Here is a 17323-nt window from a genome sequence, read left to right on the forward strand (position 1 = left end):
TGCATGCCGTAATCAAAGCTAAAGGTGGTCCAACGAAATATTAGAGCGTGTGACCTTTTTTTTTGGCCAGGCAGTGTATAATATTCATCGTACAAAGAACTGGAGACTTTTCTTGAAGAAAGGTTCACTAACCTACTGTATGCAGTTCAGGATGACCACATTCCAAAAGGGATTAAACTTGTTCTGAAAGCTGTTCTTTTGGGTTTTAATGTTATTATGCCCACCACCTGTACCATCTTAACCCTAATTATTATGAGGAAATTTGAATACTATTCAAAGACTATTTGAAGACTATTGTCCTTAAAACTTTTTTGTGTGAAATGAATTCCTACACTGGATTCCTTTTCCAGTCTTATCCAAGTCATACCTTTGGATACAGTATCAGTTATATGTACTCTGCATAGAGCAAATGTCATGATATGGATAATGTATACAATGCTGACCACTTGACCATACTTAGGACATGCGGTTGGCATCTGACAGTAAAATGATAGTGAAGTGTCCATTTATGTAGAATAAAAATACATCTACTGAGAGTACTCTGTGCTGCTGAAAAACTTAAGTACAGACTACATGGTATAGATATTAGCATTCATCACAGATTCTGATTAAAGTGAATTACTCAAAAATGAATCATTGATGTGGTTCAGCCTCTTGCATGTAATTGCTTTATGCCTTACATTGTAGTCCAAAGATGCTTTTCAGGAAATGGATGAACTATTTTATTCTGGACAGACAAACAAACAAAAATAAAAAAGCTATTAATTAGAGGTAGATTTAAAGCCAAGTAGTCAAACATGCAAATATGCAAGAGGTTCTACACTCAGCTGAACCTTCCACAGATAATATCTTTCAAAAATCATTAACTGTCAGACCTTGGAATAGCTCATTATTTCCTGTGCATTTCTCCTGGGTTCCCACTTTGTTTTCTGAGATTTTTGTCTACTTTTGTTTTTAAACTAAATGCATATTTTTCAGTGTAATAGCCAACAACTGACCTTCCCAATAGGCTAGAATGCAGGAATCTAAGGCATGGATCTATACACAAAGAAAGACATAAGACCCTAAAAGTAGTCAGATCAAAGCTGCTAAAATGAACTGATTAGAGAGATTAGCACACATCTGAATGCATATATTCACCACCCAGATCATTAGGCAGGCACAGGCCATTTTATTTGGCACACCAATCTTGAAGATGTGTTTTTATAAGAGACCGTTATTGTGCAAATATAATTGCACTATTGCACATCTGATGAAACATATCTTTCCCCCTCTATTCATTACTGGTCAGATGCAGACCAGAGGACCACTGTTGACCAGCTGTTTGGGTGGGGATCATTTTCAACACAGCAGTGACACTATCTTACATCAAGGGACTACTATGCTACCCACAACTCCTCAAGCTGGGACACTAATACCCAAAGGCAGAGAAGATAGAAGACTAAACCTTAAAGGCCAGCTGCATACTTAAATTAATGTTATCTAGGGTTAAAGTTCTAGGTAAATAATTAACTATGGCCCATTAGTAGCACTGTTGTATGGAGTGTGATGGACATGAACTTGGACCTATATCAATAGTGTGTGCTGTGATGTGTGCAAAGCTCCTGAAGTCCACAGGAGAGAACCAGTTTACCTGGGGGAACGTATGTGTCCAGCTAACATTGCTTGCTTCCTCATGAAGCACTATATCCATTTTATTAGTGTTCATGTTTTCTTGAATAAGTTGGTTGGCGTGAAATACAAGTAGGAGAAATAAAATGATAAAACAGAAAAAACCCTCGGTATGTCTGAAATGGTTTACTAATTTACTCATTCTCTAATGCCCACATAAATAGTTCTATATAGAACACTACATAGGGAAGAATTCTACAGACAACACGAGCTTGCACTGAAAATTTATCATTGTGACCTTTTGCCACATAAACTATCCAGAATATTAACTAGCAGATTAACAGTAGAATAACAACACATTGAATTATGTTGTGAATTTAATAGCACATAGCTCTACAGCTATGTCCACGTTCCCATTTATTATTAAAAACTATTAAGTAAAATACTATAATGCTTATTTCTTGAGCTTTGTTTATTCTGGCTCGTATTACATTAGCATGCTATGACCATTACTTTCGGGCTCATCTGAAGTAATGGTGCCAAACCTGTCAGCATGTCTGCTATACTATAAATCCTACTAAATACAGAACCATCATCTGCTGTAGAAAACCGCTATGCATTGTAGTACCATTTCCTGTAAGCAGCATACTAGTTGTTCGCTATATTTATGGTGCACAGTGGGTCACAGTATAGTGAACTATATACAGAATCTGAATTGTTTACTGAGAATTGGACAACACTACAAAATGGCTGACACTCTAAGTATAACCCTAAATAGTAAGTAGGTGCAATTTCAGACATGTCGTCTAACTAGCAATTCTCAAAGGTCCTTTTCAAAGTTGCAAAGCGGGCTTCCTGCGTCCTTCTTAAAATGTCACATCAGGGCACACCCCTCAATCAGCTAGCCCTGGTGGACCTTATTATCACTGTGAGTGAAGGTTCCCCATCAGAAGATGGTAGAATCCATGAGAACTGATGGATTTATGTGTGGTTTTGTGATAAAGACATAATCTGGGATTCATAGCACCAAGAGAAGGTGTCTCCAGTTTAATGTGCTCAACTTGTTAATATAAAGGTGAAAAAAAAGTGAATAGGAAAAGACATTGGTTTAAAAGTACAACAAAGGTTAAATGCTCTCACAGCCATTAGTTAACAGTCTTAACAATACAGTACATACTGGACTTAACTTCAGTGCCATTCTGATATCAGTTTAATGCATCAGCAGTCAGTCCATGAATGTTGAAGATCATGCGGTTTCTCTTCTCTAAGCAGCCCCACCCTGGGCTAAACCAATATCACAGGTAGATGAGTTCACAGGAATACAATAAAATTAATGTTAGAATTAAAACAAAATGTCATTACTGTACACAGTCTTTCATAAGTCAGTGGCTATTACATCACACACACACACACCCCGCCCCCCACTTGTACAGTCATGGGCCCTGCTGGATATACAAGGATTGGAACTCTAATTTGTTGACTCCAGGATCCCAGGGAGGTTTGTTCCAGTGAAGTGTGTTCAGGCAGGTATATACTAATAGTGTCTAATATTTGGCACTGTGATAGGGAAGACCTCTGACATCATCACACTGTGTATGTATATCCTTACCAAAGGTGCATCCCAGCACACTGCCATGGTAGAGACATGGTGGTACAGCAGTGCTGATGTAGTTATTACATGTATCAAACTCACTGTGGAGTAGAGATTGACCACTGATGAAGGACTGAAGGATGGCAAACACTAATTGTGCATGGCAACGGATAGACTATAGCTTCTGACTGTATAACTACAGGGTGTACCTATATCATATTGCGAAGTGTAATTTCTGCAAGTGACATGAAACTTTTAACTTCAAAATGGTGGTAGTTTAGCACAGACTTCAGAGTTGCATGCAGGTTAGGATCATAAGGTTATTTTAATAAAAATGGTGGCAACTAAACAGATTGACTTGTGACAGGAGAGTCAGAGAAACGGGAAGGTCTATACACAACAAAGCAACACTAACCAGCAGACAAGCCAAGCAGGCCAAAAAGAGTTTTATTGAAAAACAGACAGCATGATACAGCAGGTAGCATTGTAAAAGAATACCCTGCACACAGAATTCAGGCTTTTGTTTCTCAGCTTAATTTTACTAGTGAGCAAATACAATTCTATCAGTTAATCCTATGTGTTTATTTTACATTAAAATAGAATGTTTAACAAAGAAAAAAGATTTTAGATTAGATTTGTCTTTCTTGGTGGAAATTTAGTATGCACAATTTTTATGCAACTTTTTATTATGCACAATTATCAGGCAAGTACATTTTAAATGTGTTTATTCTTCAATCCTAAAATATTATTTAGCAAATAAAAATAATTTTTAAAAAGCAATTTTGAGCCTTCAAAACTATTTTGTGATAAATATAGCCACCCTTCTTATCAGTAACTGTTAGAAACCTTCCCTCCATTCAAATTGCCAGTTTCTTGATTTGTTCATGATCAATTTTGTCAGTGACCACAGCCTTCCAAATACTGTTCAAATAGGCAACTTGTTGTCCCTCACTATAAATTTCACACTTGAGAATGGCCTAGAACTTTTCGATATGATTTAAGTCAGATGAGAAAGGGGGCTAGTTCATAAAACTGTCTTCTAGAAACTGGCAGTAGGTTTGTGAGTTGACATTCAGTCCATCTTGGCCTGAAAAGGTTTGACTAGCTCGTCATTAATGATACCAGCTCACAGCAGTACCCCTCCTCCACTTTGCCCATTAGTGGTCCATCCATGGGCCCACCTACATCTAATGTCATTCTCATTCCATCTGTCCATAAAACCTTTGAAAAAATGGTCTTCGGGTATTTCTTGGACCAGTCATGATGCTTCAGCTTGGGAGTTTTATTCAGCTGTGTTTCAGCCTTCCTTACCGTAGCCATCTCCCTGAGCACTTGACACCATGGTGGCACTGGAGGCAAACGGGTTCTTGGTACTCTCATGTTTTATTTGTCTTGCAGTCAGTTCATGCCTTTTCTTCACACATTTTTTTTTGCGATTCTGTTGAGTATTTATTAGAAAGCATTTGATTGTCCAGTGATTATGCCTTAATGGTTTTGCATTGTGGTGTCTCCTTCTGATGGACATTTTAAAATCTTTTTTGATTCATTTTCATGAGGGAAAGAAGCTGCTTAATAAGTATGCACACCTTATATAGGATGTTAATCACTTTAAATTGGAATTGAATTACAACATAAAAGGAATTACAAAGTGGCTTTAACAGAGAGAAATGAAAAGAATAGGAGATGCAGTAGTATGTGGGTAGTTGGCACTTATTAATTTGGCATTTAGTATGAAAAGGACAGATATAGTGGGCTTTGAGTCTTTACTCCACTCCAAGAAGTATAGATTGCATGTAGACAACCAGATGTGGTCCCTAGTATGGTCCATTTGGGCCTTCTGCTGTTGAATGTCCAATACCAGGCACTCATTGGGTGTTGTCTTACTCCCATTTGCTAGACTTTATCCAGTCATCTATGGTCAACATGTTAGTTGGTGACGGGTTCCACTGAAAGGGCTTCATACCAGTAGAAGAGTGAACAATAGAATTTTATGCAATCTTGGTCTAAGGGAGAAAACAAGACCATTCCCCCTGCTGGTCTCAGCAGGATATTCTCAAAAACATACCTAACTCCAGATTTACCATTTCACCACCCCATCTGTTGAATGAACAATAGAATTTTGCCTGGGATTTCATGATAGAAGTTAAGATGAGATTGATTCCCAATTTCTTTGGAAGATGTGCCAAGCCTTGTATGTGAATTGTGGGCCTCTGTGGTACAAAGTGTCCCCAGGGATGCTATAAAAGCAGAAGATATGGGAAAAAATGGTTTTCTGCGGTCTCAAGTGCAAGGGTGGAGTTGACAATTGTATGAAATGGACAGCCTTAAAAAAAACAGTCCACCACTGTAAGGATGGTGGTGTGGCCACATCAGAGGAGTAATTCTTCAATGAAGCCAATTATAACATGGGACAAGGGGTATTCAGAAATGGGCGGGGACATTAGCCTACCACTGGACTGGACACATATAGAACAGGAGGAGACAAGTGTATAGATAACAGTAGACTCTTCCACCAATAACCGTTACATAGGAGTAAAATTCTGGTCTCTCCTGAGTGCCCATAAATCAAGGCAAGTGAGTGCTCATAGGTCAAGTGAGCCAAGGTGATCAGCCTATCGCAGAGAACTGGGGGGACATGTAGCTTCTCGGCAAGGCAACTAGTGGGTAAAGCATTGACCAACTGAGTTTCTCTGATCTCTTCACCCAGACCTCACTGAACAGTGGCCACAACACAGGCTGGTGGGGAGAATGTGTGCAGATAGAGAAGATGTGGGCTTATCAGGCTCCTGTAATATAGACAGGGCATAAGCTTTAGTGTTCCTTGAACCCAGTTGATAAGAAATCACTAAACAGAAAGAGGTGATTGCAAGGCAAATTATATCAAACACATCATGCTCGTCAATCAACCAACCATTTTTGCTGCTTCATGCAAAAGGTAATCTCACACAATTCTTATTTTCCATGACTAATCTACAAGAGAAAACTGTCGTGATGACAATGCTGAAACAATATTTTTATGCAACCCTAGCATGAGGTGATGTTGCACATTCTAGAGTTATTTGCATTCTGAAACTGTGGGTGGCGTGGGCATTCACAGAGGAAGTGACCAGGCTACCTGCCAAAGTGCAGAGCTCAAGGGTGGATTACATAGCCGAATGAGAACGCCATGTGGGGGATATAAGCCATTCCTTCTCTGGGATTATCAAAGACCACCTTAAATGGACTGGAAAAAAAGTAAAAAGTTCCTAGTATTGTGACCGCCAAATGGTGTCAAAATGGCATTAGCTCAGAAGAAAGCTCTGCTTTTAAGCAGCGAGATATCCATAGGAAATACAGGATTTGTGGGAAAAGGGAAGCACATGAGCAAAATTAATTGGAGTGAAAAGCCTGTGCAATCACCTGTTTTCCATCATATTTATCAAGAATGTCTAGGTCACCTGGTAAAATGACAAGAGCCCGTTGGTTAGCTCAGCTACAATGGGACCCATAGAGGCTAACTGTTGAATCTGTTTGGATAACTCCATGGTTCCTAAGGGAAGCCAGCTGTTGGTGATGTTGACCTTAGAGCTGCCCCTGGACTGTCATACCTGCCAACTCCATGGTGTGGCAGTTTTCTTACAAATGATCACATACTTTGGAGTTGTAGGTGGGGTTAGAAATATATGGGTAGTCTTAATAACAAGGACACACAGCATCAATGATGTGAAGCACTAAGCCTGTATAGTAACACTAAGCCTATGCTATTTCAGTGCTAACAGTGCCAGTGACAATTTTATTTTTACTTTAAATGTGAGTGAGTGAGTGTGTGACTTACAAGCTAGGTCCATGAGGTGTTTCGCATCTAAAAATGGTGGCAACCAAAATGAATCCATAGGCAGTAGAAGAGTAAGAGAAACAGGAGAGTTGATGCACAATAAAGCAACACTAACCAACAGACAAACCAAACAAGCCGGTGTGGTAAACAGGGTAGCAAACAGACTAGAGAAAGAACAAAAAGCTTATAAATGCAGTGAGAGCACACTTCACAAGGAGCAAAGGGTAAGAGTCCACTTAAATAGATATGAGGTATGACAATATTAGGAACAGGTGAGGGTAATCAGTAGGTGAATGAGACAGAATCCCTTTCTGTGGATGCAAGCATGACAGGTGGACATAGCAAGCTAGTGTCTGTTCATTGGTGGACATTGAGGGCAACAGGACTCACCTATGTAATCTAACCTGTTATCTGACCTGAGTTTATGCTACCTCATTGCTATTACTCTATTTGTCAGTGGCACACCATAGAGCCAGCTATCATTTGCAGCATCTGAATATCAAATATAAGGCCCTGCCTATTTACATCAACATCAGAAGAGCAATTATGTTGACTCTGAACATTAGGGAAGCATTGCAGAATTTCAAATGTAGAGGGAGAGTCATTTCTGATCACATTAGAAGCAATAAAAAAACTTCGACGTCTGCAGAGCTCCACATTATAATTCCAAACAGAACCCGAGTGTGAGCAGCAAGCCTTTAATCTCTCAGCAACAGACAAAAAGAGGAGGGCAGTGAAAGAAGCACCAGAACTGAGAATTAAAATAATAACTTTTCAGCTAATTCCCTGGCAGGCAATAAGATAGATATTCGTATTAAATAGCAAGACTGACTGACATCAGTATAACTCTTAAATGATTCTGGGTGAGATGGATGGACCAATGGTGGGATAAGTGAGATGTGTTGTCTAGCTGACATATAGATTAATTGGTGGCGTGTGGTTAGATATGTGTAGATACTGATACTGATACTGAACTACTAACCAGAAACCAGCCCTAAAGAGTAAATAGATACTTATTGGATGCACTGTAAGATGTTGGCAAGCTGTCTCAGGTTCAGGGTTCCAAGGGTAAAACAAGGTTGTGGTAGACAGAGGCATGACTAGATAAACTGAGCTCTCATAGCAGGCCTCTCCCAGATCAGACTGTTATTAACCTGCTACTGTCCACACTCCATACAAACACTTGCCATTCCACACCTGCCATACCCCTGCAAAAAACACCTTTTTTCTCTCCTTTCTAGTCAATTATATCCTCTTCCTCTTTCCTTCTGTCTCTCTCTCTCTCTCTCTCTCTCTCTCTCTCTCTCTCATTCCTTTCCTGACCTCCTCCCTTGTTGGTTGCCATGACAACAGCAGCACTGCGCCATTCATGGGCTGTAACAGCAGAGACACAAGCTCTCTCTCTCTCTCTCTCTCTCTCTCTCATTCGCTCTCTCCATCGCTCTCTCAAGCTCTCTCTCTCCCTCTCTCCTCACTCTCTCCCTCTTGCCATCTCTCTCTCACTCTCTCTCCCTCCTCACTGTTCTCAAATGCTCAGTTCCGTCCTATAGCACCTGCTCTGTCGAGGGGTTTCTCCTTTCACATGCTTCGCAGTGCTAGAACAGCCTGTCCGAAAGTGTGCAGACGTGCCGCCCGCCTCAGGCAGCGAGCATTCGGCTCGCGGATGCAGACAGGCAATGGAGTGAAGGACTGAGCCGAGGTTAACATGCCGCTCTCCCTCCACCTCTCCAGCGCTGTCCGCTCATCGTGGCTCCGTCCATGCAGCTTAGCGGGAAGATGTCTCCTTTACGCTGACGCCTCCACCGCCCATCCCATCCTTCCCTTTTCTCCTTCGGCAGTCGGTCTCCTGGCCAGTTCAGCCTGAGTGGAAATTCAAGTCCGCGGACGAGCCTGCCAGCGGGGGTTTTTGGATCTCCGACCACCCTTTCGTGTCTGCAGGGCGTGTGCGTGTGTGCGTGTGCGTGCGTGTGTGTGTGTGTGGGCACACGGAGCAGCATTGTGGATGAGCTGGCCGTCGCTGAGACGTGTGCAGGGGTTGTGTGTGTCTCTGGACAGAGAGGCAGAAGGCGAGCTGGTGCCCTATGCCAGTCTGCCAGGCCAGTACGCCATCTGGTATGAGCATGGTAAGCATCGGAACCCCACCCTCTCTGCCTCTTTGCATTTTGTTTCTCATTCAGATTTTGGTATTGTTTTTTTTACCTTTCTAATGCGGCTTAGGTGGGACTAGAGAATGCCGCTGATGTGAATACTGTGGGCACTGTGGACTGCTTTGGCCACTTAGAGGTTTCTAGGCCATGTGAAAACAAGGTCAATAAATGACTTTCCTGCAAACAGCTGGTGCCAAGTTCTGTGATGGTCTACGGTCTAGTCTAGTCAGGTACAGCTTAGTCATATTGCTGGATGGGCTTCTTTAAAGCTGGCATAAGTGACAGGCATAAACTAAACAATGCTCACTGAAGGACCTGTGGGAGGTGAAGTGTGCTGCAATCTTGTGCGGTCCATCCAGCACAGACTTGTGTTCAATTTGCTCCAGATGAATCAGAATTAAGAGTGGGTGAGCAATGTGTTTTTGATCTTTGTGTGGGGTTTGCGTGTGGGGTTTGCATGCATTTGTGTAGTTAGAGGGAGGTTTTACCCTGCACGCTTTGCTGTATATGGGCCGATCGATGATGCGTTTAGTGAATGGTGCTCCTTTTCCTGTTCCTGTGTGTGTGTGGTTGGAATGTATCTAAGCTATTTATACTGGGGTCACTTGCTGATGTCAGAAGTGCAGCTCCACAGGTGAGGGTAAATAAACTTCACCAGGGTATTTATAGAACAGTCCCAGTGATGCTTATGATTGAGCTATACCCTGTAGACTACTTAAAAGAATAAAAAGCATCTCTAATAAGTGGATTTTATGTCATGAGGACATATGTAGTTGCAATATTTAAAGCTTCAAACTGGTCCCTTAAGCTTAATATAGAACTCAGTCAATTGATATTTTTCAAAATTTCTGATGCTAGAAATCATTGCTTGGAACTGTTTTTATTCAGTGTTTAGCTTAAATGTTTATTCAGTATTTATCTTAAATGTTTAGATAATAACTAAGATAATTACCAAACCCACGTTACCTAAACAAAGCACAAAAGAAGTGAAGACGCATCTCATTTGCTGTCGACTTCTCTACATCTCCTAAAGGGTTTGGAATAAGAAATTCTGCAAGCATAAAATTAAGAAACAGCAGAAATTAAACATTAACTAAATTATACATTAAAATATTTGACCTCAAACTGCCATATTTTAGTGGGTTTCATTAATTAGCTGCAATAATGATGCATATTGTTGTAAAAATACTTGATTGTTTTTTACAGTACTAGCCTGCCAAGAATGCAATTGCTTCACATTCTCTCTAATGTCCTACAGTCTACCCTCCATCACCATCCATGGCCAAGACACTGTCAGTGGAACAAGCAGTCACTGCATGTCCTTAATCTGACTTCAGCACTCCATACCATAATGGGCTCTATAGAAGACAAGTGTGGGGAATGTTCATCAATAAAGTCAAATACAGTTTTTTTTTTTCTCTGTGCTTTTAAACTGCAGTACTTTGAACAAATGGTAATAAGAGACTATTGTTTTTCTGCTTCCCTTATCCTTTTCGTTTAATTGAAAAGTCTTTATTGAAAAGTGCTGATCCATGAGATTATAGGTCCTAGCCATAATTTATAGGACAGTAGGTATAGAAGTTCTATGGGAGTTCTATAGTTATTTTTCTTTCAATGTATGGAAAACACAGTTATGGGAAAATGTAGAGAGCTTTCGCATCTGTTTGCGTTTCACAATCTGATGTATCTTCATAGATGGTCTTTTAGATTTGCCTAGTCAATTATTTAGATCATTATAGGGAAATAACAGTTTAGATCTATTAATTGAATGGCAGATCTGTACATACCCTTCTGAAATATCCAGAGTTGGTGGAAGGTTTAATTTAGCCAAAAGTTGCATTTTGTTTCATCTGCAGCCTTTAGTCCTGTGAGAAATAACTCAAACTGCTATCAGTGCATAGTACCTCTGCTCAGCCTCTCTCTCTCCGTCAGAGCACAGGAGGTTAGAACACTGGTCTGTTTATGTAGCAGGATGGATGACTCTACTGTGGTACAGATAGACAAAGCTAAATGCTCTCTTCTCTTGTTTTTTCCTCTAGCATCTCACCACTGTATTGATTATATTGATTGATACCTGCCCTCAAACACTTAACCGTACCATTGCTGACAGTATAATGCTGGTATAATGAGATAACATTTGGTGTAAGTTTTGTACCAACAAAAAACAATCCAGCCCAGCTGTTTTTGTTTCTTTTCACCAAGTTTTTATATAGTTTAGAATTTAGTCAGTAGAAATATAACTTGGAAGAAACTACAGACATGAGGGCATAAGATCATGAGTTCTACGTTGGCATGAATGCAGTGTACAATGCGTCTTCAGAATGCTACATACAATGTGTTAAAGTGTCATTACGGTGTTAAATATGAAGAATCCTATTATAAAATATGGTACAGTAAAATGTTCCACAGTACTACTACTACATATTTTAGCTCCATCAAAAATATTGATTCTGATGCTAGTACTTGTGAATGCTAGTACTCATCAAAAATAATTTATTAATCAGACTTTTGTCTGCACTCTCAATTTTTCTTTAATATGACTTGCTACCTTTAATAATTGGGAAGAGTTCTCTGTTGAGGTGGTTGGGTTTGAAACATTTACAGATAGAACATGTAAAAGTCCCAATCAAATGATGGCACAACAGTATCAAAGATGGACTTTCAAGTGAGAGAGAGAGAGAGAGAGAGAGAGAGAGAGAGAGAGAGAGAGAGAGAGAGAGAGCAAGAGCGAGCCCTGCAGTGTTCTATTAATAGACTTGATAATGACTTGCTTACAAAACAGAGCAGTGGGATTACCAGTGTGTTACGTCTATCTCTTCAGCTAATGCTAGTAGTACTGAGGGGTGTGTGTGTGTGTGTGTGTGTGTGTGTGTGTGATCAAGTGATTGTGTTTCTTACAGTATAGAGGTATTTGTTCTTACAGTATAGAGGTATTTGTTCTTACACTATAGAGGTATATTGTTTCGCCCCTTTTTGTGCCTGTGGTGATGGCAAATGGAATCTTTTTGTGTGTGTCTATTACACATACATGATATAATGCATTCCCTATGATCATACATATATTGGCATGCTTAATTAATTCCTTTAAAGCTGAGGTCTTACCCTTATGATGTTCATCTTCATATTACCCTAATTACCTCAGTAATATCTTTTCTATTTTTAATGATGATTTACCTCAATTAAGAGTAAGAATATATTGAAGAATGTGTTATTATTAGCCATTTAATGTCTGAGCTAACATATTCTCATAGAATTTGAATGACTGCTCATTGTGGGCAGTAGTGATGTATCATGAGACACACTGCATGTTTTAACACTGTATTTTTACACAAAGGAAGCACATTTTACTCTATTTCTTCTGATAAAACCTCAAATCCTGTTTTAGCCTGCCTCCATTTGGGAGGTCATTGTTGCCGACAAGAATACGTGTCAAACAATATATTTATTTAGCATTTTCATTGCATCACCTGCTCAAGGATAAAATTTACTAAGAAGCTCAGCTTTTGTGATATTATTTCATAGCAGTTTGCCTTGTTAAATAACCAGTGGGCTTTTCTTCTCAACTTCAAGTATCAGACCACCACAGACCACCATAGCTTTATACCTCCTGTCAGCTTGGTTTCACATGGTTAATAATGGTTAGAATTATAAGGTTATGCATTGAAATAATAATTTACCAGTGTTATATTGAAGTATACTATTAAATTGTATTAATACAATTTAATAGTAGTTAAATGTAGTCCAAAAACTCCACACTACTAACTGTACAGAACTGTGAGGTTGTGTCAGTTCACATTATGATTGACAAGTGGTGTCTTCTTCGAAATGTAAACAGCTCAGTGATACTGGCTGGGGTAAGAGACAGCATCAGTGTGGTTTAGCCATACATTTGAGATTTCTGACTCTGAACAAGAGCCCCTCTCACTGTAAAATAGAGCACTTTAAAACTTCTAAATGACAAAATAGCATATACAGATGCTAGCTGGCTTAGCTAAGGTTCACTCAGTAGTAAAGAGGCTGAATTATGTGCAGGAAAATGGTCATTTTATATGAGAGACTGCTTTTTGTTGGGAGAGTGGTTTCACAAGGTCTTTTAGCAATTCTTGATAAAGCAAGGATGTAGAGGATATCGGTGATTTAATATGTGCCACTGAGAGGAATATTTTCTAAATTGCAAATGCCAGCAAAATGTCATAATGTGACAAAATGTCATTTACCCACCTGTTTTTACACTGTTATCTCCTAAAATGTGACACATGACAAGCAGAGGTACTTCCAACTACAAACAAAGTGTTGAGGTGATGTAAATATTTTGCTAGCTCTGATTGGTACTTTGGCAGACCTAAAGTAATGTACGCCAATGCTAGTTCTGTCCAACTCAAAGCCAACAGAAGAAAACGGCAGAAAACTTTCTATAGGGAAGACAATATCAATCTGTAAATTACAAAAGCTATAGAAAATAGAAGATAAACAAGTATCACACTCACAATGAAGATTTCATTCTTTCTGTTAAATTATATTTAAGCATGGAGTAGAGTGTTTTATTGATTTGTTTATTTATTTTATATTATTTGTATCTGCTGAGAAAAATCTTTCACTTTTGTCTTAAATGCTGCATTAGCGCATCAGAGGACAGTTTGCCATTTGCTGTTTCTGTCCAGTGTGTCCCATTCAAAGTCTCTTTGATGAGCACAGTAGTATGATGCAGTACGATGCTCAGGTAAATTCCCTGTTTAGAACTTTTGCCCTGCAACTCAGCTAGTTTGATCACAACAAGTTATTGTCTGTTGCACATTATTGCACAAGCCATCACAGTCAGAATTGTGACTAGTTTTGGAATTGTGAAATCTTCAAAAAGTTAATGCCCTGCACAGTTGGAGCAGAGTTAACTATAGCCAAGATGAAAAAAGGTCATTTACCTCATGGACAGCAAGGGCCCCATCCATCTACATAGTTGGGGTTCCATTGGATACTGGACTGTCGAGTAAGTAGGATGTACTACTTGATTATTGATCAGCAGACCTTTGAGTAAGACTACCACCTTACAACTCCTCACCAGTACGTGTGTGTGTGTGTGTGAGTGTGTGTGTGTGTGTGAGTGTGTGTATGTGTATATATATATATATATATATCATCACCAGCGATTTTATATATATATATATATATGGTGATGATAAAAAGAAATTGTTATGGTTATAGTTTTCAGGATCTTGGCATTGGCCTAATACAATAGTCAGACCAATACAACAGTATCAGCTGATGAAAATTGGTGTTTCAAACTCCGATATTCAGATTCCCATGAATACTGCAATCAACTAAGGCCAATGTCTTGTTTAAAAGTGCTGAGTGGGTCCTGATGTGACAGAGCAGACTTCACCAGTGAGTGCGTTTACATGCGCTTAATAATCTGATAACTGCACATTTTGTCAGTAATCTTGTACATGCACTTGGGTAAAATCTGGCTTTACATGAGTCAGGCAGTAATCTGATTTCTACTTTGCAACCAGCCAATAATCTCACAGATTTATGTGATGTAAACTTCAATCTTCCTTCCATGGTTTTTTGTAAACATGGACCCACTTTACCAGCAAATATGGATCTTCGTTTTTTATGGTTACTAATAGTGTGCAATTCAAATTCTTCACATCCTCAAGCATGTACTGCATTTCAGAGTCTCCCTAAAAGTGTTTAATAGCCATTTCGCGGGTGCTGCATTTAATTCTGCCAGCAGCTTCCCGGACAGCTCCGGTTATGTTTGCGAGCATGTGCAGACTGGAAAATCCAAAAGAAATCTGCATAAGGGTATGTATGCTCTGAGAATTCAGATTACTCAGATAAAATACATCTTTGTCAGATTATAATCTGATTTCTAGGACATAATATGATCTAATACGTCAGAGTATGCTGTTTACATGAACACTTGAATAATCAGATAACTGCAGAAATCATGTAAACACACCCTGTGTGTTATCTTAACTTGCTAGCATGTACATATGAAACATACTTATGTTAAATAGAATAGTACCCTTCATAGTTCACACACATTGAGTCCATATTGTTATAATATGGTGATTTTAGCTGAGAGGTTTTGCTGGTTTGGTGCACACAAAGCCTATGTGCTTTCATGTACAGTCTGCGCTATGTGCCTGAGGGGTGTATGTTAGGCCTGTAAATGGATGTTTATCTGGGGGACGGTGTACAAGGACCTGTTGGTGTTCATGTTCTTGCCCAGGTTACCATGGTGATCTGGGCTGCATATTCAATAGCTTGCTGTGCTCGATATGTCGTGTGTGTGTGTATGGGGGGGGGGGGGGTGTTTATTGCACCAAGGTGTGCTCTGTTGCTCATCCAGTTTGGCATCAAAATGCACGTGCCACTCAAAGCTCATTGTCCTGTGTCCCACTGTCAATAATGCCGATGCCTTCTGCCAAATTTCACAACTGAACATATGCACAGAATAGTTCTGCTCTTTCTTCTTACTAATTTGAGTGCATGTCTAATGCTACGATTTTGCTACTTCAGAGCTTGTTATTGTAAAATCCCATTTCCTCAGATGCAATGGCTTATATCCAAACTATTTTAGAGCTCACACTTTCTCTAGTCACATGGATCCGTGGGTTATAAACTGACAACCCACCCCTGAGAATACTACGCCTCATTTTAGACCCACTGAGTTGTTCGCACAGCCTATTATCTTACATATTCCCTGCTGCAAGATGCCTCAAATGGGAAAAGAGCCTGAATCATATTTCATCTATGGGAATACAACAAAAAATTTTATTCAAATGCTAGGATTATTGATCTTCATAAGGTCCATTCATTTATACATTTGTTATAGTATATTAACTTTGTTGAGCAAGTTAAGGAATTGGCCTATAATTGTGGTTAAATCTTGAACTTCAGTCGATTGCACGCTTCCTTTTGTACCCTTTTTTCTGACCACATTGATGGCTAAATAGTGTGTAAAACTGTATTGTATACAATTACCTCTCAAGAGTATTTAATTGCATTAGGTTGACTAGGACAACTAGAGTAACAGAAGTATCAGTTCTAATTCTTCTGATGATTTAGTCAATATCTGACAACCAATTACGGTTCTTTTGATAATGATGCGTTAATTAAAAATGTCCTCATCCAATCAAAATCTGCATGCCACAGATTGTCAAAAGCACTAACCTAACTCAGGATAGTCCTAGGCCCTCAAGAACATGGTGTTCTGAAAATTAACAATTCATATGATGAATGAGCCATGTTATTTAGAGACCACATAATAAATTAGGCTATATATATATATATCCTTATTCAAAACATGATTACAGAAATGCTTAGGAAAATACTGTCACAACTCAATGTTTTCATGTCATTTTCTAAGAAATTGTTCATTTATTGGACTGAAGTGTTCATTTATTGGACTGAAGGAGGTACTTGTTGGGTGTTTAGTATATAACTAGTATTGATTTTTTTTTTTTTTTTACATATGTATTATTGCTAACAGGGTGTTGCCTTCTTTATACAGACTAGCATTTTTCCTAATGCTGTTCCAGGTCTGTTTTATTTAAGCAGTGGTCAATAAATAATGTGACAGAATAAAATATTACATGAAATACATAGAAAAGCAAGTACTAAATGGGAGGCCAAAAGTATCAGATTGGGAGGTATCTTAAGTAAACAAAGGATAGGTTTTGATTTGAAGGATAAAATAGAGGAGATGTCACAAAGGGAATGCCAGTCATAGATGAGAGCCTAGACTCAGGGGTCACACGTGAAGCACTCAGACATGTGTGTAGGCTGAGAGCTTAGCCATGGGGAAGCACAGACTAATATTGAAGGAATGACCATAAAGAGTTATAAAATGTAGTTATGGGAAGAAATTTGCATTGAGCTCATGATTATTCCGATGACCAGGGCAGTTGATTGGTCATGTGTAAGAAGAGAGATAATCATTTACTCTGCTTTTGTGAGATGCACAGCTGGCAAATTTTGAATGCATAGTCATTTCATTAGTTTTGGCAGTGAGACAGATTAAAAGGGTGATAAAATAAGTGTGTTGTTTAAGAAAGAAACTTATAAAGATGTGAAGTAGAGTGTCTGCATTTTCCATGCTGAATAGACAACAGTGGCATTGCAGAGGTGAAAATTGTTATTTTGGCGCAAGAACTG

General features: G+C 39.1%; 1 protein-coding gene across 7 annotated transcripts in view; it reads left to right on the top strand.

Moving 5' to 3' along the window:
- tanc2b (tetratricopeptide repeat, ankyrin repeat and coiled-coil containing 2b) overlaps positions 1 to 17323 on the top strand; it is a 123803-nt gene that overhangs the window by 61930 nt on the left and 44550 nt on the right. Inside the window, exon 1 of one of the 7 annotated variants that reach the window (XM_027005093.3) lies at positions 8410 to 9139. The exons of the other annotated variants lie outside the window; for them this stretch is intronic. Within the exon in view, the coding sequence (XP_026860894.2) occupies positions 9019 to 9139 (121 nt within the window). The 5' untranslated portion in view covers positions 8410 to 9018. Of the gene's footprint in view, positions 1 to 8409; positions 9140 to 17323 lie in introns of those variants that run through there. 7 annotated transcript variants of the gene reach the window in all.

Source organism: Electrophorus electricus, chromosome 15 (assembly GCF_041902795.1).
Source record: "Electrophorus electricus isolate QZ-2024a chromosome 15, ASM4190279v1, whole genome shotgun sequence".
Taxonomy (NCBI): domain Eukaryota; kingdom Metazoa; phylum Chordata; class Actinopteri; order Gymnotiformes; family Gymnotidae; genus Electrophorus; species Electrophorus electricus.